This window comes from Lygodium microphyllum, chromosome 18, assembly GCF_053477565.2.
Source record: "Lygodium microphyllum isolate KBCC chromosome 18, Lygodium_microphyllum_v1.1.10, whole genome shotgun sequence".
In the NCBI taxonomy this organism is placed as follows: domain Eukaryota; kingdom Viridiplantae; phylum Streptophyta; class Polypodiopsida; order Schizaeales; family Lygodiaceae; genus Lygodium; species Lygodium microphyllum.
The window spans coordinates 1,110,551-1,133,655 of NC_141152.1; the positions used below are offsets into that span (position 1 = coordinate 1,110,551).

The window sequence follows — 23,105 nt, forward strand, 5'->3', positions numbered from 1 at the left end:
TGGGTAAGTGCTGTTGCTATCAATTAAATCCACTAAAGCAGAAAGACCTGTCAAGGTACACAGTCATCATGCTCCCATCGGCCATCCCTTGTGTTGCATCTGGTCCTGTCCAAACAACTGCAAAATGTTGCGAACTTGACATCATAATGCATACACGCCAAAGATACCTTTGCACTGCTGGAAAACACGACACTTTAATTTTGCTCAAAGGAGTGACTTTAGTTAACCTCTTTCTTGCATCTGTTTCTTTGAGCTTGCCCTGTCTTGATTTGCATAAAAAAGAATGAAGTGTTGACCAAAGTAGCATGCTTTCAGGAACTTTTTGAGGGCTATTATTTCTGCCAAGCTCAAAGGGGAGATTATTTTGCACGAGCCAAACCACGAGATGGACATCCTACAATTTTAAGGTGGCTTATTTTAACACCAAATTCTCTTCATTGTGGCTGGTTTTACTTTGTCATATTATAATCCTTCTGTTGCACACATTGTTCTGTTTAGAGGTTTGTCTCCTTTAGTCTGTTTGCAACAGCAAAGGTGTGAATAGTAGTCTGTAGTCAGGCTGTCACTATGTACTGTATGTTTATGTTACAATGAGAGTTTCAATGAGGGCTTTTACTGAGCTCTTCCTCCTTTTCTCGTTTGGTATGTGGAGATAGAATGCAAAAGCTGGCAAAAGAATTGAGTGTGGTCATACCAGTCAGCTTTTTCGAGGAAGCAAACAATGCACATTACAACTCGATTGTTGTAATTGATGCGGATGGAACGGACCTTGGGCTCTATCGCAAGTCCCATATTCCAGATGGACCAGGTAAACAAAATCGTTTGTTGATCACTGCCTGTTTATGTTTGACCAACTTTAATCTTGCAAACCATTTTCTCTTTGACTTATGAGTGGCAGAATGTATTTCTAATTTGGCCAAAGAATGCCTTGTTTGTAAAATAGTGTAAGTGTGTGGACCTTTTAAAGCTTTCATTTCACCGAAATACAGTTGACCATGTTGGTTTAGATGTGGTGTATGGTTTTATGGTGGACTTTTGAAGCTTTCAAAAGATCTCGCTGTAAATGTCCAATTACATTACATGAAGACTTGTAAGATATTCTTTTGTGAAAGACAGAGTCACTGTGTGTGTCTAGCAAGAGAAAGCCTTGTTCGTAAGATAGTCTAATATGGTATGAAACCTTTTATACAGAGAACAAAACTAACATCCTATGATTCGTCTAGATATGCAGAGTCAGCTATGGTGAAACTAATACCAAAGAAAATAATAATGTTCGGTTGATGTATAATAAAGCGTTGTGTAAATTATTTATGGCACTACTAGTTAAATTCTGCATGTGTGGGTGTATGTTCTCACCAAAATACAGTTGACCATGTGGGTTTAGATGTGGTATATGGTTTTATGGTGAAATTTTGAAGCTTTCAAAAGATCTTGTGTGCAAGTTCACTGTTCTTCTGTGCTGGACCCCTGGCAGAAAAAGCATGTTCTGTAATTGTCCAATTACATTACATGAAGAGTTTTGATAGGCCTATTTCAGTTAGCAAGAGAATCAGCTATGGTGAAACTAATACCAGAGAAAATAATAATGTTGGGTTGATGTATAATAAAGTAAAGACATGCAAATGGTCATATGAAGGAGGTTTGGCAGACCAAACCTATTCAGGAATGCCATTTTTCAATGCATGGTTTGGAGAGTGATTGCATACACGAACTGCAGTTTTAAGAGCCTCTTCCCAGAACTGCTACGGGAGATTTGTTGTGGACAAGATGCATTTTACTCTCTCAGAAAGTGTGTGATTATATCTTTTGGCCATGCCATTTGATGCAGGACTGTAAGGGGATGTCAACTTCCTCTTAATGCCATGCATCTCACAAAAATTTTTGAATTCATTAGAAATATACTCCCCCTTATTATCCATTCTTATAGCTTTTAACTTAAGCCCTTTCTGTGTGGTAACAAAAGCACGAAACCTTTTAAGAACATCCAACACTTCCTTTTTGCTCTTTAACACATATATCCATGACTTTCTATTGAAATCATCAATAAAAGTGACAAAGTACCGTGCACAATCCCTCCCCCCCTCCCCCCTCACAATATGAATTAACAGGCATAGTGCATACGTAAGAGTGCACTAAATCAAGAGCATTGGACTTCTTAATGACACTGGAGTAATAAGGAGACTTCATATGGTTTCCATATATGTAATCATTACAAAATTCGAGACCAGAGCCTTTTACATCAAATCTGTTGGGAATAAAGGCTCACCGTGCCTTTTATTGTGTTCAAGCGTGAATGCACCCTTACACTTTGTACTTTATATATATTCAAAACCTAAAATGTGGTACATTCGTCATTGTACCAAATACCCATTGTGTCGTGCTCACTCACTCACTCTACTGCTCTCAACTCTCTATACCTTCACTCTCAGCTCAGTTCACGCACAGACTCAACTACAAATTGGTATCAGAGCGGGTGATGGGCGTGAGGTAACTGGCACGAGGTGACACGCCTGAGGTGACGAGTGATAGTCAAGGCGTGCGACAGGTTGCAGGCCAGTCAAGGCGTGCGCAGTCAGGACGTGTGACAGACAAGTTGCAAGCAGGCTCATGTGCAGACAAGCGCCAGACGGGATAGATATGCCGCAACCTAACAAAACGAACAGATGTGATGTGCTGGCGTTGATGTGACGTGTTGAAGGCACACGCGGGCAGGCGTTGATGGCACACGCTGGCAAGCATTGACGCTATCGGACAGGCCAACAGGTCGACGGATGTCTTTATTTTTTCGTCAATTTTTTTGTAAAATTTCTGAAATTTTTCCTTCTCCCCTTTGCTAGGCGTTTATATGCACAAGCACAATGTGCAATTTTTGATCCAAAAATTTGGGGCTTTTCCCGGAATTGGAACTTTGATGCAGAAGTGGACAACCTAACTCAGAAATTGCAAAATCAGTGCACAATTGCCCGTGAAATTTTGGGGCTTTTCATATTTCATTGAGATTTCTTCAATTTCAGTGAAATTTGTGCACACTGTACCCGAAAAATTTGGGGCTTTTGAGAATTTTATCAATTTGTTCAAGAATTGCTTGGTATATGCACTAGGGCACTTCAATCGATGCAATTTTGAACAGATTATCCTTAAAAAAAATTTGGGGCTTTTGATCCAAATTGTCAAATTTGTGCTCAGGAATGCCTTTGGAGCAGAAATTGCAGTGAAATTTTGGGGATTTCACATGTAACTGTTGTCTTGGTCTCTAATTGTTTCAGAAATTGTTTGAGGAGTGCAGCAAATGACAGTTTTTAATTCTGAAAATTTCTGCAATCTTGGGATTTTGATTGCTGGTCAGTACTCTTGTGCATTGTGGTCACTTGTGTCATATTTGGGCTTGCCTTTGGTGACTGGTTGGTCAATTTGGGACTGCAAATTATGGCTGGAAACAGTAACAACAATAATCTTTTGCACATTAAGAAGCTTGAGGATGCCCATAATTTTGCAATGTGGCAAAAACAATGCTATAATGTCTTGGTGCAGAAGAAGCATGTAAAGCCCATCAAAACAAAGGGAATCAAAGCAGCAAACATGGAACAAGACGAGTGGGATGACTTGGACAAGCTTGCTCGCTATAGCATTTAGCTCTTAGTGTTAGACAACTTACTCTTCAACATTGAGAAGTTGAATTCACTCTACCTAAAAGTTGGGATACTTTTAGGACAACTTTGAGTAATTCGAATGCTCAACTGTTATACTCTGATGTGGAGAGTTCTTTGCTAATGGAAGAACTCAATAGGCAGAATAACTCAGCAAACAAGTCTTGAAATGCATTACACACTAGAGGTAGATTTCAGCATAAGAGTAGTTCTGAAAGTAGAGCATGCAGCAAATCTCATGGAAAGAATGTGGAATGCCATCATTGTGGCAAAAAGGGGCACTACAAAAGGGATTGTTTTCAATTAAAGAAAGAGAAGGGCAAAAACAAAAACAATGAAGCCAACAAGGCTGAAAACAAGGATAGCCAGTATGCCAAAAAGAGCAATGTGAAAATAGAAGAGGTCAATGTAGTCACTCATGATAATGACAATGATGGTGATGTACTTCTAGCTTCTTCTTTGGATGCGCATGCATTAATTGCAGATTCTGAGGATGATATTCACACTTGGATACTTGTTTCAGGCACTCATTTTCATGTCACACCACATCATGAGTGGTTCTCTGACTACAATGGTGCAGTACGTGGTGTTGTCCACTTGGGGGATAACTATGCATGTAAAATTGCAGGCATTGGCAGTGTGAAACTGGAATTTCAGCATGGCTCCGTGTTTGTTTTGCATAATGTGAGAAATGTATCTTAGCTCAAGAAGAGCTTGATAAGCATATGGCAACTAGATGATGAAGGCTATTACACCACCTTTGGGGATAGCAAATGGAAAATATGTAAGGCTCCCACATTGTTGCTAAGGGGTCCAAAAGTGATACTTTGTATCCTTTGCATGTATCTAGTGTGCATGACCATGTTGTCGACATAATTGAGCAGCCAAGTGTTTCTTTGTGGCATAGCTGATTGGGATATATGAGTCAATCTAGAATGAAAGTGCTCTCTCATTTGGGTTATTTACTGTCTTTGAGGTATGCTGATTTTGAATAGTGTGATCATTGTATTTATGGTAAACATGCTCAAACGTCACAAAAAAAATCTCTTTCTCTAAAGTCTTCACCCTTAGAGTTAGTGTATGTTAAATGCCAGGATTATCTCTAGGGGGAAAGAAGTATTGTATTACCTTTGTTGATAATGCCACACACAAAGTTTGGGTTTATCCAATCCGTTGCAAAGATGAGGCCTTGGATAAATTTAAAAAATTCTTGGCACTTGCTGAAAATCAGACTAGCAAGACGTTGAAATGCCTTTGCTCAGACAATGGTGGGGAATATGTGTCCAAAGCCTTTCAAGACTTGTGTGGCAACAAAGGGATTAAGAGGGAGCTTACTGCTTCTCATAATCCATCTCAAAATGGCGTTGTAGAGTGTATGAATCGGACCATTCAAGACAAGGTCCGTACAATGCTGTCATATGTTGCTTTACGCCATGGTTTTTGGGTAGGGGTTGTTATGACAGCCGTACACTTGATTAATCGGTCACCAAACAAGTCTTTGGGGGGGAGTTTCCCAAGAAGTGTGGTCGGGCAAGCCACCTTCGTTTGGCTGTAAGGCATTTGTGCACATACGCAAGGAGAATGTAGCAAACTTGAGCCAAAGTCTTGTAAATGTATTTTCCTAGGATATGGTGATGAAGGTGAAATGGGGTATAGATTATGGGATCTCGAGAAAAGAAAAGTAGTACGCATCAATGATGTTATCTTTCGAGAAGATCGCATGCACAAACAGCTCGAAGGAACAGAGGAGGTCCGAAGGGTTGTATTCTGGGAGGATGTATCAATAGGACACCAAAGAATGCTCGTTAGACAATAGCAAATACTTGCTGAGAATGTCCGTGAAAATGTAGGGAATGATGTTGTAAATGATCAGCAAGATTTTGCCCATGATGTCCCACAAATTCAGCAAGAACATGTGCATCTGGAACAACCTGAACCAGTTATACATCAAGCTGTATCTTCAGAACAGCAAGTTGTTAATGCAGATTTACAAGCTGAACAACTAGCAAATATTGACCGACCAGAGTGCAAAAACAGGCAAACAGATTTGTTCTTGGAGTAAATTATGTGGCTGATTATGTCATGTTAACAGATTGTGGTGAACCGTCATGCCTCCAGGAAGCAATGGACAAACAAGATAGTAAGAAATGACATAAAGCAATGCTATCACAGATGTAATCTCTCATGAAGAATGGCACTTGGGATTTGGTACTTTTGCCAAAAGGACAAAATATGCTACCCTGCAAATGGGTTTTCAATATGAAAGTCACTTTTGGTTCTTTGTCCAAGTACAAGGCATGCTTGGTTGCTAAAGGATACAAGCAAGAATATGGAATTGATTTTGATGAAATCTTTTCTCATGTAGTTAAAATGACTACTTTGCGAACCATCTTGGGCTTGGTCACATCTGAGGACATGGAACTCATACAGATGGATGTAAAAACCACCTTCTTACATGGTGATCTGCATGAGGAAATTTATATGTAGTAGCCTGACGGTTTTGTTGCAAAAGGAAAAGAGCACATGGTTTATGCAACAAAAGTCTGTATGGGCTGAAGCAGGCCCACATGAGTGGTATCACAAATTTGATACATTCATGCAATCTCAGGGATTTCATCGTTCTCAAGTTGATCACTGCTTATATACCAAGAGAGAAGCAGATGACAGCCTTATTCTCTTGGTTTTATATGTGGATGACATGCTAATTGCAGGCAAGGATGTTCATGCCTTGGACTCCTTAAAACAAATCTTACACAATAGCTTTGATATGAAAGATCTTGGTGAGGCAAATCACATTCTTGGCATGTGTATACTCGGAGATAGATCAAAAAGTCTTCTTTATCTGTCACAGTAGGAGTATATTACGTAAGTTCTGCAACGTTTCAATATGGAGGGAGGGAAAGCTATTAGTGTACCATTGCCTCCATATGTGAAACTTAGTGCAATGACATCCCTACATCAGATGATGGTAAGGTTGAAATGGCCAAGATACCTTATGCTTTAGCTGTTGATAGGTTGATGTATGCTATGGTTGCTACATGTCGTGACATTGCATTGCGGTGGGAGTAGTTAGTAGATACATGGTATATCCTGGTAAAAAGCATTGGGAAGCGAAGGGTATCATGAGATACCTTAAGGGCACAAAGGATTTATGTATTTGCTTTGGTAAGCAGAAGTCATCTGTTGTTGGTTTCATGGATGCAGACTATGCTGGCCATCTTGACTGCAGGAAGTCTACTTTAGGATATGTGTTTATGTTCACAGGAGGAGCAATCTCTTGGATATCCAGGCTGCAAAAGTGTGTTGCACTGTCTACTACAGAGGCAGAATATTTGGCTGCCACAGAGGCATGCAAAGAGGCTTTATGGCTTTCACATCTGGTGAGAGAGCTTGAGATTGTAGAGGTTCCTATCCTCCACTATGACAGTCAAAGTGCTATCATGTTAGCACGAAATCCTGTCTCTCATGCAAAGACAAAGCACATATAGGTAAAGTATCACTTCATCAGGGATATACTTGACAACAAAGTCATTGAGCTTGTCAAGGTACATATAGATGATAATCCCATAGACCTTCTCATGAAAAGTCTCCCAGTCGAGCAGTTTGCTCATTGCCGCCAAATGATGGGGGTTGGATAGTATATGTATCTTTCAGCTTTGTACATACATACACTTAGCTGATTCTTTCCTCTACCTTCAGGCACGTTGCCTTTAGGTGGGAGGTTGTTGGGAATAAAGGCTCACCGTGTCTTTTATTGTGTTTGGGTGTGAACACACCCTTATACTTTGTACTTTATACATATTCAAAGCCTAAAATGTAGTACATTCATCATTGTATCGAATACTCATTGTGTCGTGCTCACTCACTCACTCTACTGCTCTCAACCCTTTGCACCTTTACTCTTAGCTCAGCTTAGCTCACACAGATGTCTCAACTACAAAAATCTCTGTAAAGAGGAGAGAACTTGAAGGTCTATTTGGCTCATATTGCCAAGTCTTTTGTGCCAAAGTTCCATTTGTGAATGAACTTCAGCCATAGCCCAGAACTTGCTAGGTAATGCTTTACAATGCAAATAATACAAAGTCCTCCTTTTGCTACCTTCAACAATCAGCATAGAGCTCTTGTGGACCTTTCAAGATCCACAACCAAGAAGACATATTGCTGTAATTTCTTAGCTGTGAGCAAAAATCAACAAGCACAAAGCTTTGGCTTGCAATTAGGTGCCTCAGGCCTAGCAAATCAATGGATTGTGTGGTATCTCGGCAATGGAACTTTGAAATGAACCTTAGTTCTTGGAAAGGGCAGTAATTTCTTGATCAAGCACTTAGTTACAACAATCAACAAATAAACATAAATTAAAATGCACAATTTACCTTAATAACCTTGGACAATAGACACCTTGTTGGCCCCAAAATTGGCGCCCCTTTTGGTATTTATCTTACTTCAATTGCGAATGGATGTATTACAAGTTGAGATTCCATGATCTCCTTGGCTGATCCAGAAGCCCCTTGCTGGTCCAACAATCAGCAAATACATTGGGTGATTTGCCCCTTGATTTTCACCCAGGACTTGCTCTAATAGGATCCCAATTGGCCAAATGCTACCCCAAATTTACGATGGATGGCTGGGGATTTGAATTCCTTGACAATACAATGAATTGCAAGTGCTGATTTGAGTGTACGATGCCTTATCCTATTGGCATAGGTCTCAAGGTGGTTGCTTAATCCTAATTTTTGCAGAAATTTAGGGTTTACAGTAGAGATCCCTCAGATTTCTATCAAATTTGGTTGAGATGTGATCAAAATGGTTGAGAAATTCTGGGATCTCTAGAGAAGGGGTTGGAGAACGAGAGAGAAAGCTTAGATGAGAGAGAGATCTAATTTTCTTTGTGAGAAGACCCTAAAATCTGCACGTTGTCTGCTCCAGCTTGCATTTAATGCAGTCACCTACAACCAAGTACCTTCTAAACGCTGTCACCTGATCAACAATGTTGTCGCCGGCCATACATGGTATCTCCTTGCTGTCCCTTGCTTGTTGAGGCTCCCAGATGGTTGTCTTGCAGCAAATTGTTGTTCTTCGATTAGAAAATGGACCAGCATCTCCCTCCTTCCCTCTCCCAGGCTATAAACTGATGGATGGTTGAGACCTAGCCCCCAAAAACGTTTTCTCAATTTGCATAGGCATTTTTGCCAAGTGGCAACCTTCTAAGTCAATTTTTAGCATTATCCAACCGTTTAATTAATTTTCAGAATTAAATAATCCTGAAAATTAAATTCAACACTTTTGACCTTTCCATTCGATTAAATTGGCTAGGCCATTTGCAACTTGGAGTGGTCCCCAACCTCTGTTGACCCTTAGACTGGCATTAATTAATTAATTAATGCTAGTCCCTAGTGTTACAACTGACTCTTATTGGCCAAACAACTGTCTTGGGGTCAAAACTGATACGAATTGATAACCAAAACCCAGTTGGCATAACTTATTACACCTTTTTCCTTTGACACCCATTGCATCCTCAGGGTCCTTGGCTTGCTACTATGAAATAATTGCCATGTGCATCACATGCTTAATAACCTCGCACATTTGATTAGAAACTTAATCAAATGTTATCGGCGAGATTAAAGCATGTCAAAATTTCATGTCTCCGTGATACTCTCTTGCTGTATCTATGGTGACCCCTTGAGGCAGTTGAGTGGGTCCAAATGCCTCTTGATCAATAGTGTCTAAGGTTATTGGTAATGTAAAGAAGTCGGTGGAGTGTGCTGATCAGTGTGTATGATTGGCCCACCATAAGTCAATCATAGAATGTGGTCTCAATCTCTGTGCTACTCAATGAAGAAGAACCCAAGGCAATGCTGATGTGAGAGGTCCATCACACTATTGTCAAAGAGTCAATGCTGTCTTGAGAGAGGCAATGGAAGCATCCTTGGATCTTATATATATTGGGCAGTGACATTTATAATGCTCTTCGGTCTTTGGCTCCAGCTCAAATAATTGGCAGGTCTTGTCCTTGGGGGACAGCTGTGTATTGATGGCCTCTATCCTAAATTATGTCTCTCGGGTGACCAACAAAACCATCTGAGGATAATTGGAGAAGATGCTCTCCATAGAAAGCAATATTCATTCCTAGTGGCTCGGCTTGTGTAATGCATGTTCAAGCTATGTGTATCTCAATGATGTATATCCTGACGGTCTTGTTGAGCTTATTCCAACAGCTCAGCTCAACCTTAGGAAAGGGAGTGCAGGTTGTATTGTGAAGGTGGAAGATGATCCATATGCATGGCATGTAGCTCTAGGCTGTAGCCATGTACTAGTCTGGGCATACCAGCACTCTATATACTGTCAAAAATACTGAAGCACAAACACTCATGTCTGTGATTCTTTGAAAGCCAAATGAACATTAAGCTGCACTGGTAGTACTTTCGGTGTGATCCTTAGAATGATGTTAAGAGATGAGAACTTTTTAGCATAGTATTTGTCAGCTCATGTGTGAGTTTGTGCATGCAAGATGGGCTGGGCATTTTAGTTTGTATTTTTAGGCATTTTTCTGTGGGCATTTTCCATGCAGATTGGCATTTATTGCTGCCAACCAGCATTTATTGATCCCGTATTTTTGTCCTATTTAGTTTTTGGCTTCCTCATTCATTCTTCACCACCACATGTGGACTTCTTGGAGAGAGAGACGGTGTGGTGCCCAGACAACCAGCAACTCACTATTTTACGTGTCATTCTTGTGTTTGGTATATGGATTCCATTTCCTAGACACATTTCTGAGTTCTCTTCTTTTGCAGTGTTTTTCTGTTTTCTTTCTCTTCTGTCTTGTGTTCAGCAGTTTATTTCAGCACTTCTCTATGCTTCCATTGCTGCACCACTTCTGACAATACTTTGACTAGTATTGCCACACATGCTTATGTTGAGTGACTGTCCAAAATAATTCTTATCTTTAGTACCAGCTTTACGTTTGCCTTTCACCTCCCAAAAGTGATAGAAGTTAAGTGCATTGGCCTTCCACTATGCAAAGAACTGAATGCTACTTTGGAGAGCGTGAACTGTGACCCTTTCTTGTTTTTCTCTCTCTCTCTGCCATGAATGCACCCCCAAAGTACTGACAAATCAAACTGACTTTCCTCTCATGCAAGATGTGAACTTGTATTTAGATGCTTGCTTGCACTTAAACCTGTTGATGGCATGAATAGGGATGTGCAAAGTAGTCTATGTTATGCATGCCAAATTAATGATTCTCAAACCTTTTGAGGGGAACCTCAGTAGGTGTAGGATTTTATCAGGTACTATCCTTTGTTCAAACATTATTGTGGTTAGTTTAGATTTGATTGTGCTGTAATTGTACAGGCAGATATGCATGAATACACACACTCCAGACAGGTACATGCAACATCATAGTCAGCCACTTGAGTTCAAGCACAGTATCTAAGCATACAAACAACAAGGCACCACATTTATGCAGAAATATACAATACTCAAAGCACATGCGTATACACATAACCAAGCACAACAACTATTATAAACAATATCAACAGCTGACTTTAAGACGATGCTATTTGAAGCAGGTTACCAGGAGAAGTTTTATTTCAATCCAGGTGATACAGGTTTCAAGGTTTGAGGCTGAACTTTTTCAAGCTGGAGCCATATGTTCTGTACAGAGCTTTCCATATATTCATGTTATCAACTATATATTCTAATTATTTCAAATTCTTACAAGCTTTATTATCATTCTGATCCAGGTTTTCTTGACAAAGTATGCAAGAATTGGTGTAGGTAATCAATGATGTGATTCTTACTCTTCTTTCATTATTATTGTTGGACTTATTAACCTCTTGAATTCTGTGTATGTGTGTGTATAGCTATCTGCTGGGACCAATGGTTCCCAGAAGCTGCCAGGGCCATGACATTAATGGGGGCGGAGATCCTCTTTTACCCTACAGCTATTGGTTCTGAGCCACAGGATAGTGGCCTTGATACTTGTGAGCATTGGAGGAGAGTCATGCAAGGCCATGCTGGAGCAAATGTAGTAAGTCGATGAACATTTTTATCCATGTTCAAATTGCATTGCTTGCAATTGTAGCAGCATGTCACAATTTGGTCTGCAAATCCTGTAAATAGGTACCACTGGTAGCATCTAATCGCATTGGCAGAGAAGTTATTGAAACCGAACATGGACCAAGCCAGATAACATTTTATGGCAATTCCTTTATCGCAGGTAACAAGTAGGGTTGATCCTTTCAAGGGAGGAGCATGCTTTTACTTCTGGGAGTAGTATGGTTATTTACTGGCTAGTTGTGAATGGTGTGAGTTTGCAGGTCCCACAGGGGAACTAGTAGCGACAGCTGATGACAAAAATGAAGCTGTCTTAATTGCAAAGTTTGATCTGAATAAGATTCGAGAGCAAAGGCATAGCTGGGGTGTGTTTAGGGATAGAAGGCCACATTTGTACAAAGTGCTACTAACTTGTGATGGCAAGCTTCCATCTCCAAACTTGGGTGCCTGATACATTTGAATCGCCGAAAGGACTGCGACACTGTATCATAGTTCTCTTTGAACACAATGTGAAGTAATAATTCCCTTTCCTTCCAAGCTAGGAATCTCTCTCTCCCTCCCTCTCTCTCTCTCTCTCTCTCTCCACCCATCACCAGACTGGACATGCGGGATGTAGACATGATGTATGAACAGTTGACACATCCCCATTGACCTGAAATAGAAGAAAAATGCATTTTGGACCTTACATTTTGTGTTTTAGCCACTTGAATGTTATACTGATTGTAATAAATGTTTGCATGTGGTATTGGGCGTTCTCAAACCTTCAAATGAGCTTTTAAAGAGCACTTATGAGGATTTTCAGGAGAGCCATTAAAGGTGGTCTGTAAACAGGACCGCTTTAGGGATTGTTCTTGAAGTAGAAACAATGTATTATTGGCAGAAATTTCCAAGTTTGCTGGCTCTGGAAGACTGCATTAACTGTTAGTCTTCCAATGCCCTTGAGCATTTGGTTGTTTAATTTGTATTAAAGAGTACCCAGAAATAGTGTTTTGGGAGACAGTGACGACAAGTTGTGGAGGTTTTATTGGAAGGGAGTGCAAGAAGAATGTCTGTTAAGTTCCATGACCTTGTGACATCAACTTTTTGAACTTTTTGTGTTTAAGAGTGCTGCATGTTTGATTCAGTGTGTCTGTTACACTAAACTCTATTCAGTGTTGATCTGGATCTAGTATTGTTGTACATTTGCGTTTAGTTGTGTGGTATTGAGCTATGATATCTTGTAATCGTTGAACTCTTGTTATTGTTTCGGGTTTGTTGACCAGTCGGTTACCCTATGTATCTCTCTTAATGTTCCTTGTTTCTATCTTCACTTTTCTCTAATTGCATTCCTATTTAATATCAAAGACAAGCTTCCAGGTCTTTAATTTGCTCTTAGGTTATAGCAGAAATTGCCCTCTTGAGTTAGAAGCACCATATAACAGTGCTTACAGTCGGAGAGAGGGGCGACAAGAAGCGGAAATGCTGCTTTTGCAGCAAGGAGTGGCATTTCTATACGGACTCAGAAGCTGGCAGCCTTGTTGATTTGCAAAGGGCAACAATGGTGACTCGACTTGTTCATCCTTGTTCAACTTGGAGTCTGATTTTGGTTGGGCAGCTAGGGCTGTAATTATCTCGGACTCTTGATTTCTAGCCCTAAGTGATGCTGTCACTCATAATTTGCTGGGCCAAAGAGGGATTGCGAGGGCATGGTGATATTGGGGCATCCAAACCTTGCTTGTATCTTTGGTGCGATGGTTTCCTTTTATGTGGCTTTCTACACGTACTAGGTTTTATGGTGGTTTTCAAACCTCGGCAGTTGGTCTTTGCTCTTGGTTGGCTCTTGCATGGGGAACAGAGATGGTTGAAGGTGGAAATCCATAGTCATATGTGCTTTTGCAAAGGTGGTTCATATCAAGCAAAGTGAATTTGGCTATTTTTTCTTTGAGATCCAAGCTCGAGTATGATCAATATCGATATCAGTGCCTTCTTTGAGGCACCTTAGCGTTGGCTTGACGATCTGACTCTTGGGTATCCATGGTTCTATCTGTTGTATTGTTGCATCTACTATGATTTTGAGGGTTTTGTAGTGTTTATTGTGGCATGGCCAGGGTGAACATTCTGGGAGCTTCTTCGGTGGCTGCTTTTGAGTCATATGTCATTGTACATTTTGTGTGCATATCACCCATGATCTGAGAGATGTTAACTTCATGCATATGATGGGTATGGTTATTGTATTATTGTGCATTTCATGGGCTTTAGTAGGTGCTAGCTTTACACCATCATGTGACCTTCACACTAGATTTTCTGGGGGGTCAGCTCCATTGGTGTATCTATATATAAGGCCTTCAGTCTTGTATTATCATCATTGTATCTCTTGATTTTGGCATCCTTGGAGCAAGACTTGGGGCACTACAGGTGGCCATCAAAGTGATGGCTACCTTGGTGGTATTATACTCGTTCTTGTGCATTCTATCATGGATTCCATTGCATTGTCATGAGTTTTCTCCTCTGAGTCCATAATTCTTAATTGTTCACTTTTCATTGTATTGTATTTCATGCCTTAGGTTCATTGCTTTTGATTCCATTGTGCTCTCACGCATCTATGTTGGCTATGAGTCAAAAGAGCCTCAACATTGTTGTAATGAAAAAAATTGTTTAAGAATCAAAGGTTAACAGCTCAAAGGAAGCTTATTTACAAAAAGCCTCTTCATTGTTATAATGAGAAAAAATATGAGAGTCAAATTGTTAGCTCAAAAGGAGCTCATTTTGCAAGCATGGAGTGCTTATTCATTCAATTGTCAATGTTGCTAGTTGTAGCCACAACTTGGATTGCAAAATTCTCCTAATATGTTATAACAAGCATATTAAACATGCTTGTAGACCTTTATTATAAAGAAAAATATCTAAGAGTCAAATTGTTAGCTCAAACGGAGCTCATTTTTCAAGCATGGGGTGTTCATTCATTCAACTATTTTTGTTGCTAGTCCTAAACTTCTTCAACTGTGAAATTTTCTTAATACGTACAAGCATGCAGAACGTGTTTGCAAACCTCCATGTAAAACTAATCTTTTGTCCATGACTCTTACTAGGTGCTCTATCCATCCATTGAAGTATATCAACTTCTCACCTTTTTAGCAGCCATGGCCTATGGATATAGAATGATGTTGCCCCATGTAGGACCATGATGTTCACTTGGTCCTAGGCTTGATGGATTGTGGCCCTTAGTCTAAAGAGGGGTGCCTTTGATGGTGCTAGTGGGCTATCTTAAGTTTCTTCTCATGGTTACTCACTTTGCTTTGCTTTGTCCTTTTGAGCTGAATTTTAAAATGTTGGCACATGTATACTCTTTGTCAAGAAATTGAATAGATGAAGCTTTTGTTTTTCTTGGAAAATTTAAGAGTTATTCGAAAGTGAGCATCCTCAAATTAATTATTTAAGGTCTTTAAGTGAGGGTTTGGGAGAAAATGTTGAATGAAAGAATGGAATGCTTGTGGGCATTGCCCTCTAAGTTGGGATTTGCACATGTTGGGTCACAAGTTATAACACAATTGTCTAGCATAATAATATCCATGTGCATGGACCACATAGAGCATTGGAGTTGGAAAATAGTAGCACCACTCAAATTCATGTTTGTTTCTATTTTGAATAGCAAGTTGTACTTACATGAATTGATCATTATTTATGAAACATTGCATAGTCATTGGAAAATTACATAAACTAGTCGTATTGATTGACTTTATTTTACAAATCACAAATTTGCCAAATTTGTCAATGTGAATCACATGAACTAGCCATGTTGATTAGCTTTATTTTCAAGTGAACTTTGCCAAATTTATCAATGTAAATTGGACACTTCTAGTAGATCGATTTGTACCATGAAATCAAAATCTAGTCCATGGGTCTTCGAATAGATAGAATTTTTAGAATGAAACAAAATCCTAGTTCATGGCTTGAAGTGAGTTAATTAATCAATTCCATTGGAGAAGTTGAATTAAACGTGATTGTAGGTTGGATGAACTAATTGTAACATGAACAAGTAAATGCCAAACTAAAATTTGTTGTAATTCATGTTATTGATAGTGTTGACAATGATGATCATGCATGAATTAAATTCTCATAATTTGCATTTTTTGAAAAATTATTAGTGTTGACAATGATGATCATGCATGATCATCATTACTAGTGTTGACAATGATGATCATGCATGAATTAAATTCTCATAATTTGCATTTTTTGAAAAATTATTCGACCCATCAATCGTCTTTTTGCACTAAACTTACCTATATTTATGACATAGGTAGCCAATTTGATGATTTCAATTATATTCAAAGGGTAATCTTTCTAGTTTATTGATATAATGGACCATGCATGACTACTCATTACATGAGCCCTTATACCTGAAATTGAATCCATGGCCACATTTAAACATTGCCATTACATAACATTTATAAACATGGAAACTAGAAATTAGTGAAACAATGTTAGTTTCCTTCCTTCCCCTAGACTTGGGAAAACATGGTGAAGGGATGTCATGAATGTGCATATGTGCACATACATGTGTAGCACAATATGCATACCAATGTTTGTTGGTTACTAAAATGCCGCTCTCCTAAAGTATAATGATGACTATAATACCTTTTGTTAGTGGATTAACACAAATACATAACTATCCATATAATATGCCAAATATTTAGGCATTCAATCTTAATATATGTATTATGAGGGGCCACACTTATTCAACATAATTATTGAGAACTAGAAAATAAAAGGCTCCAAAGCTTGTGTGGCACAAGTAGTAGTTGTAAAAAGTTGGGAAGAATAAGGATTTGGTGTAAAAATAATATTGATGTTATGCCATGTCACACTGACATTGGTATAAAAGGAGAGGATATATAATTTTTCATATCTTTTGACACATTAATACAATTACTGTCCTTGTCTCCCATCTTGCTCAGCTTCTATGGCTTCTTTCTCTTTCCTGTCTTTCTCTCTCCAATTCTAGTCTCTCTCCTCGTCACTCTCTCTCTTCCTACAGTCTTTCTTTCTCTTCTGCAGTATTCTCTCTCCTCTTTCTCTCTCTCTAGTTCTCTCTCTGACAAGTGGTATGAGAGCGTTGATATTTAATCCATTTTTTCATTCTATTTTTAGTCATATTTCCTCCATCAAAAATCAATTTCAGACAAGTACTTGGTAAAGACTGTGACTAGTGGAGGGTTGCAGACCATCTACAGTTAGTAAGAGGCTACATTTGGAGATCTCCAAGGTTAGATATGGCAGAGGATGGCTAAAGTAACAAGTCATCATCAAATTTCATGCAAAATTGGAGGTAACTAGGGTAAAGGAGAGTTAACCGGGCTTAGTATGGGGTTAAACTGTGGTTACTTTGAAAAGAAACGGTTCTCTTTCCCTTTCTTGGAGCTTCCTGCAAGTTTCTTCAGTTTTCATGGTGGAATTCCTTCAAGATCTTTCTTCTCAGGCATCAAGAGCATCAACGATGGTTCTTTCTTGATTCCCCTTACTTCAAAGGTCACAATGATTACCATTGTTGCTTGAGATTCATGCCTCGTGGACAGCAGATTGCTGGCGCATTTTGCGCTGATTTTCAGGCCTGGGAAATCTTGCTCAAGTATTGCTCTTTTTCCTCCTACCCATTCTAATCAATCTCTAGCATTAATCATTGCTTTTGGACGTTACTTTGGTCTAGAGAGCTACCTATTCTTCATCCTTTCTCTCTCTTGAAACCCTACATGAACAGTCCATGGGCAGCCATGAAGCTTTCATTTCTTGACAATTTCTTGAGGATTACTCATCAGTTCAGCCCGTGGTATCATCTTAGTGAGGATTCTTCAACAAACTGCAAATATTTCAACTCGTGGAGGACATTGGAGCTCATATTGAAGATTTATTTTGGGGCTTTTCTTCAAGAGGTTTGAATCTTTGGTATTCAAGTGCTCAAGCAAGTCCGGGGCATTGATTCTTCACGGATTTGAGCATATTGGAGCTCATATGGATTGATTTAGTGGATATTTCAAGCTTCATGGTGGATTTTGAATAATTCTTCCATCAATGGGGTTGGAGCTGACATCTATCATCCTCTTCAAGCTTAATCAAGGTACAACGAGTGGAGAATTGAAGATTGAAGAGTTTCCAAAGGCTCAAGTATCTTCAGGATCAAAACAGGGTAAAACATGGATTTTACAGGGCACTACAGGGCATTTACAGGTTGTTACAGGTACACCCTTCATTACTGAAGTACATGTGCACGTACTATAGGGTACCCACAGGTCCTACTCAGCCTTCTACAATGTTTGGTAACCATTTGGGGTTACTATTTCACCCAGGGTCAAAACATGGCATTTACAGGTCAAAACAGGGCACAAGCCTAAATCAGTTATAGCGTGCTATAGCTCATCTTGAAGAGGGAATTCTTGGCTTCGATTTGAACTAAAAAATTTTGAAATCGAAGTTCCTTAGCAAAATTTATAGCCATTTTTCTGACAGGGGGTACTGCAAGACTGCACTATTATGGTAGGGCATAAGGGTAAAAATAAGGTCCAGGATGATTATGCTTAAAAAATCAAAGATTCCATGTTGGATAATGTACCTCAAGAGAGCCCTGAAGAGCCTCAACAACAAGGGAAAATTAGTATACTCAATGATACCTTGTGCGTACATGAACAAAGGCACAGAGAACGTCATGAGGCCCTACTATCAAGAATGGAGCAAATGGTTTTGTCTACTGATCAAACGAAGTCTTCTATTGAGAAGCTAGTAGATTCAATGACTCAAACAAAGGCTTCTATTGACAAGTTGGTGGAATCCAATGCTCAAATTATGGCTCAATTCTCCCAATGGATGTTAATGCAAATGGGACCTAAAGAAGCCAAGGAGAAAGCTTATTTAAACAGTGAGCCTTCAATCCCACTTCAGCCATCTAACCAAAATGGTCATGGTCATGTAATTATTGGACGAAGAGGCATTCCAAATAGCAAATATGAAGTAGGTGAGTCTTCACAAAGGCATGATGACTATTTGGACACTTTGAATGGAGCCAACTCTCAAGCTTTTGGGCTAAATACTCAACTTCCTAGGGGTCCTCTACCAACGGGAAGTTTGCATAGTGGTTCTCAGCCACCTATTGGGAGTTTTCCATCTCAATTTGGGGGTTCAATGCATCGTACTCATGTTTAGTCTATTTTTGGACAACAACCATTTCATGAAAGAGATCTGAAGGACAATATAATTTTAGCCAAGTTTAATGGTCAGTCATCTTTACCATCTGACTTAGAGGAGCGGACCTCTGAGATGGAATCTTACTTTGACATATTTCCCAAAATTGATGACATGAAGATTCATTTTGCTTCTTTGCATTTGGAGGGATTTGCCCATAGTTGGTGGAAGCATATAAAAAGGGAAAACATACTTGTAAAGAATTGGGAAGCTTTCAAGGCACTTACGACTGAAGTATTTATTTCCCCTCTTGAAAAAGAGAAATTGGCACGGAGATGGTATAGTTTGAAACAAAGAGGCCTAAGTGTAAGAGAGTACACTAACCAATTTCTCAACCTAATCATGTATGTAGAAAGCATCAGTGATGAGGCTAAGCTCCACAAGTACATGTATGATTTAGAGCCATTTTTATTAGCTGATGTCATGGCACAAAACCCTACTTCTCTCTTTAAGGCTAATTGAGCTTGCGGAGCGCTATGGAAGAAAATATAGAAGAGAATCTTCATTTCAGCCTGGTTTTGGACAACCAAGGACTGTTTTTAAATAGGGGTATGTTGGTAACACTTATGGCAGCAATCATGTGCCAAATGGGAGCTTAAGGATGCCAATTTATCCACCATTCAATGCTTCTAGACCTCAAAGTAATTTCAGGACAGCAAACAGTCCTAGAGTTGACTTCAAACAAGGAGACATCAAACCTAAATCCATTTCAACCAATATGAATCCTAAGTCTATTCCTATGGATCTTTACAAAGAAAGAAAGGAGAAAGACATGTTTCAAGTGTGGGGAAAAGTATACACCTAATCATGCCTCAAAGTGTGTATATAAAAATGTCAAACCCAAGCTTCATAGTATGTTAGTCTTTGAGGATCTTGAAGATGAGATGGATGAAGCTCATGCAATTGCACTTAATACTGAAAATGAAGATCTTGAGGAAGAAGTTGGGCAAGAGTATTTCTATGATCCAGCCGACTCTTTTCCTTTTGATCCAGGTGGAAGTGTTCCTTTTGATCCAAGTGGGACTTGTCATGAGCCACTTGCAGCCACTAGTTGTTCTAATTCAATGGATGCTTGGACAGGTTCTAAGAGCCCTAATACACTCCGTATGATGGGTAACATTCATGGAAAGGCTATGTTCATTTTGATAGATAGTGGCAGTACCCATAGTTTTGTGAATAAGTCCATTATGGATAAGCTAAATTATATTCCCACAAATTTACAGTAGCCCATTAGAGTTCAAGTGGCCAATGGTGAAGAAGAAATCACCATACAGATATACCCACAGGTTTCTTTACAGCTGGCTGAAAATTTTGAAGCAAAAGTAAACCTGATTGCTTTGGAAATGGGGCCTATAGACATTGTACTTGGTTGTGATTGGTTGATGACATTAGCCAAGATCACTATGGATTTCTCATAGTTGTATATGGAGTTTATTCTCAATGGACAGCTCATCCATTTACAAGGAATTCCTAGTAGATCAGATTTTCAGCTTATTATCATTCAACAACTCAAAAGGAAGTACAAGAGGTATTCAAAAATATTTGTTTTGCATTTGAATAAAGAGATGTAAGATCAGCCCAATAATTTAGCAAACCATCCAACCTTGACAGCTCTTCTTGAGGAGTATAGGGATTTGTTTGAGGTGCCTACTTCATTGCCTCCCAAGAGAGCAGTAGATCACCCTATTGATTTGGAGCCCAACTCAAAGACAATTAATAAGCCACCTTACAGATGATCTAAGTGTGAACAAGAGGAAGTAGCCAAGCAAATCAAGGAACTTCTTGAGATGGGATTCATTGGACCAAGTTCTTCACCTTATGCATCTCCAGTTTTGTTAGTAAAAAAGAAAGATGGATCTTTCAGAATGTCCATTGACTACAGGGATCTTAATAAGATCAAAGTGAAGAACATGTGTCTGATATCCAGGATTGATGATTTACTTGATGAGCTAAAGGGGGCTCGATTCTTTACGAAGATTGATTTGAGGTTAGGGTATCATCAGATTCGCATGTGAGAAGGTGATGAAGTCGAGACTACTTTCAAGACTGATCGAGGGCTCTATCATTTCTTAGTGATGCCATTTGGGCTTATAAATCCTCCAGCTACCTTCCAAAGCCTGATGAATAAGATTTTGCAGCCTTTCCTCTTTCAGTTTGTCTTGGTGTTCTTTGATGACATTCTGATCTATAGTAAGACTTTACAAGATCACTTAGCACATATGAGGAGGGTTTTTGATGTATTGAGACATCACAGACTTTTTGCTAAGGAGAAGAAATGTTCTTTCATGCAAACTGAAGTGGAATACTTGGGACATATTTTCAATGAAAAAGGAAAACAGGCTGATCCCAAGAAGATGCAATGTATAAAAGATTGATTAACACCCACTACTACTACCTCTCTTAGAGGATTCATTGGTCTATTTTCATTCTATTGTCGATTCATCAAGCATTATGTGGCTATTGCAGCTCCTTTGACTGACAGGTTGAAGAAAGAGGCTTTCTTTTGGGATGCTCTTGCAAATAGTAGCTTCAACCAATTAAAGGGACTCTGTACCTGTGCTCCTATCTTAGTATGCCCAGACTTCTCCAAAGAATTTACCATACAGTGTGATGCTAGTGGCCGTGGCATTGGGGCTATTTTGTTATAGGAGCATGGAGTGATTGCCTTTGAGAGCCATAAGCTTACAAATAAAGAAATAGCCATGAATGTTTATGACTAGGAGATGTTGGCTATCTTGCATGCAATTAAGAAATGGCACCGATACTTGTATGGCAGGTGATTCAGAGTCTAGAGTGATCACAGGGTTCTTAAGTATTTCCTTACTCAGTTCAATCTTACTCCTAAGCAGCGTTAGTGGGTAGCTACACTACAGAATTATGATTTTGACATCACTCATATGAGGGGCAAAGACAATATAGTGGCTGATTCTCTTTCTCGTATGTGGGCTTGCAAAGTTTCAGCTATGATTGAACTGTATAATGATTGGATTGAAGAACTACAGGAGGCCTATCTTTTGGATGAAGAATTCAACCATATTTTTCGGAAATTACAGCAAGGTCTTATGGAAGAAAACTTGCATTATCAGTTTAAAAATGGCCTTATTTGGTTGAAAGGCAAGATTGTCATTCCTTCTACATCTTCTTTTACACGGAAAATTATGGAGGAACTACATTCTTCGCCTTTAGTTGGACATCTAGGAGTTTTCAAGACGTATGACAGGTTCAGTAAAAGCTTCTATTGGAAAGGACAGTGGAAAGATGTCAAGGACTTTGTTATGAAGTGTATGCCTTGTCAGCATAATAAGAACAACACCCATAAGCCAAGAGGTTTGTTACAACCATTACCTATTCCTACAGGTAAATGGACTCACATTACTATGGATTTCATTATTGGCTTGCCTACTACCAAGAAGGGATGGAATAGTATATATGCGGTGGTAGATAGTCTCACCAAGGCAGCCCATTTTATTCCAACCAAGATCCAGTTTACTGCCTCTCAAGTGGCCAATCAGTTTATGGAGCATATTTTTAGACTACATGGATTACCAGAGGTGATTGTTCATGATAGAGATTCAAAGTTTATGAGTAACTTTTGGCAGGCGGTATTTACATCTACTGGCACTAAATTGGCTCCATCTACGGCCTATCATCCACAAATTGATGGACAGACAGAAAGAGTTAATAAATGGTTGGAGACTTATCTTTGCCATTTCTGCTATGATGTCCAAACTTCATGGGATTCTTGGTTACAACAACTCTACCCATGCTAGTATTGGAGTTTTGCCCTTTGAGGCTCTGTATGGCTACAAGGTGCCCTTACCCACAGTCATCTTTAATGAAAAGATCAACCCTCATGGGAAGGAAGAGTTGGAAAGAATGCAAACCCTTCTTCAGCAATGTAAGATGAATCTTAGGAAAGCTCAAGACCAAATGAAGATGTATGCTGATGAGAAGAGGTAGCCTTTAGAGTTCCAAAAAGGAGAGTTGGTCTTATTGAAGGTGCCCAAGTCTAGGTACTCTACGTTAAAAGATGGATCTAGTAATAAGCTTGCTCATAGATTTTATGGCCCGTACCGAATCCTTAAGTGCATTGGAGACTTGGCATATAGATTAGAGCTTCCTTCTTCCACAAGATTCACAATGTCTTTCATGTTAGTCAGCTCAAGCCTTTCTATGGTGATCTAGTGGATATAA

At 39.3% G+C, this 23,105-nt stretch overlaps 1 protein-coding gene across 3 annotated transcripts in view; it reads left to right on the forward strand.

Annotated features, from left to right (window-relative positions):
* The window catches only part of NLP1 (nitrilase-like protein 1), a 28,331-nt gene extending 15,944 nt beyond the window's left edge, over positions 1-12,387 (forward strand). For 2 of the 3 annotated variants that reach the window (XM_087698273.1, XM_087698272.1), the window contains 7 exons: positions 316-407; positions 657-808; positions 11,216-11,262; positions 11,390-11,423; positions 11,510-11,676; positions 11,769-11,865; positions 11,966-12,387. In XM_087698273.1, coding sequence (XP_087554399.1) covers positions 316-407; positions 657-808; positions 11,216-11,262; positions 11,390-11,423; positions 11,510-11,676; positions 11,769-11,865; positions 11,966-12,153 — 777 coding nt within the window. In that variant the 3' untranslated portion in view covers positions 12,154-12,387. The remainder of the gene's footprint in view (positions 1-315; positions 408-656; positions 809-11,215; positions 11,263-11,389; positions 11,424-11,509; positions 11,677-11,768; positions 11,866-11,965) is intronic. The other variant, XM_087698275.1, reaches the window with a different exon arrangement.
* Positions 12,388-23,105: the final 10,718 nt, after the last annotated feature.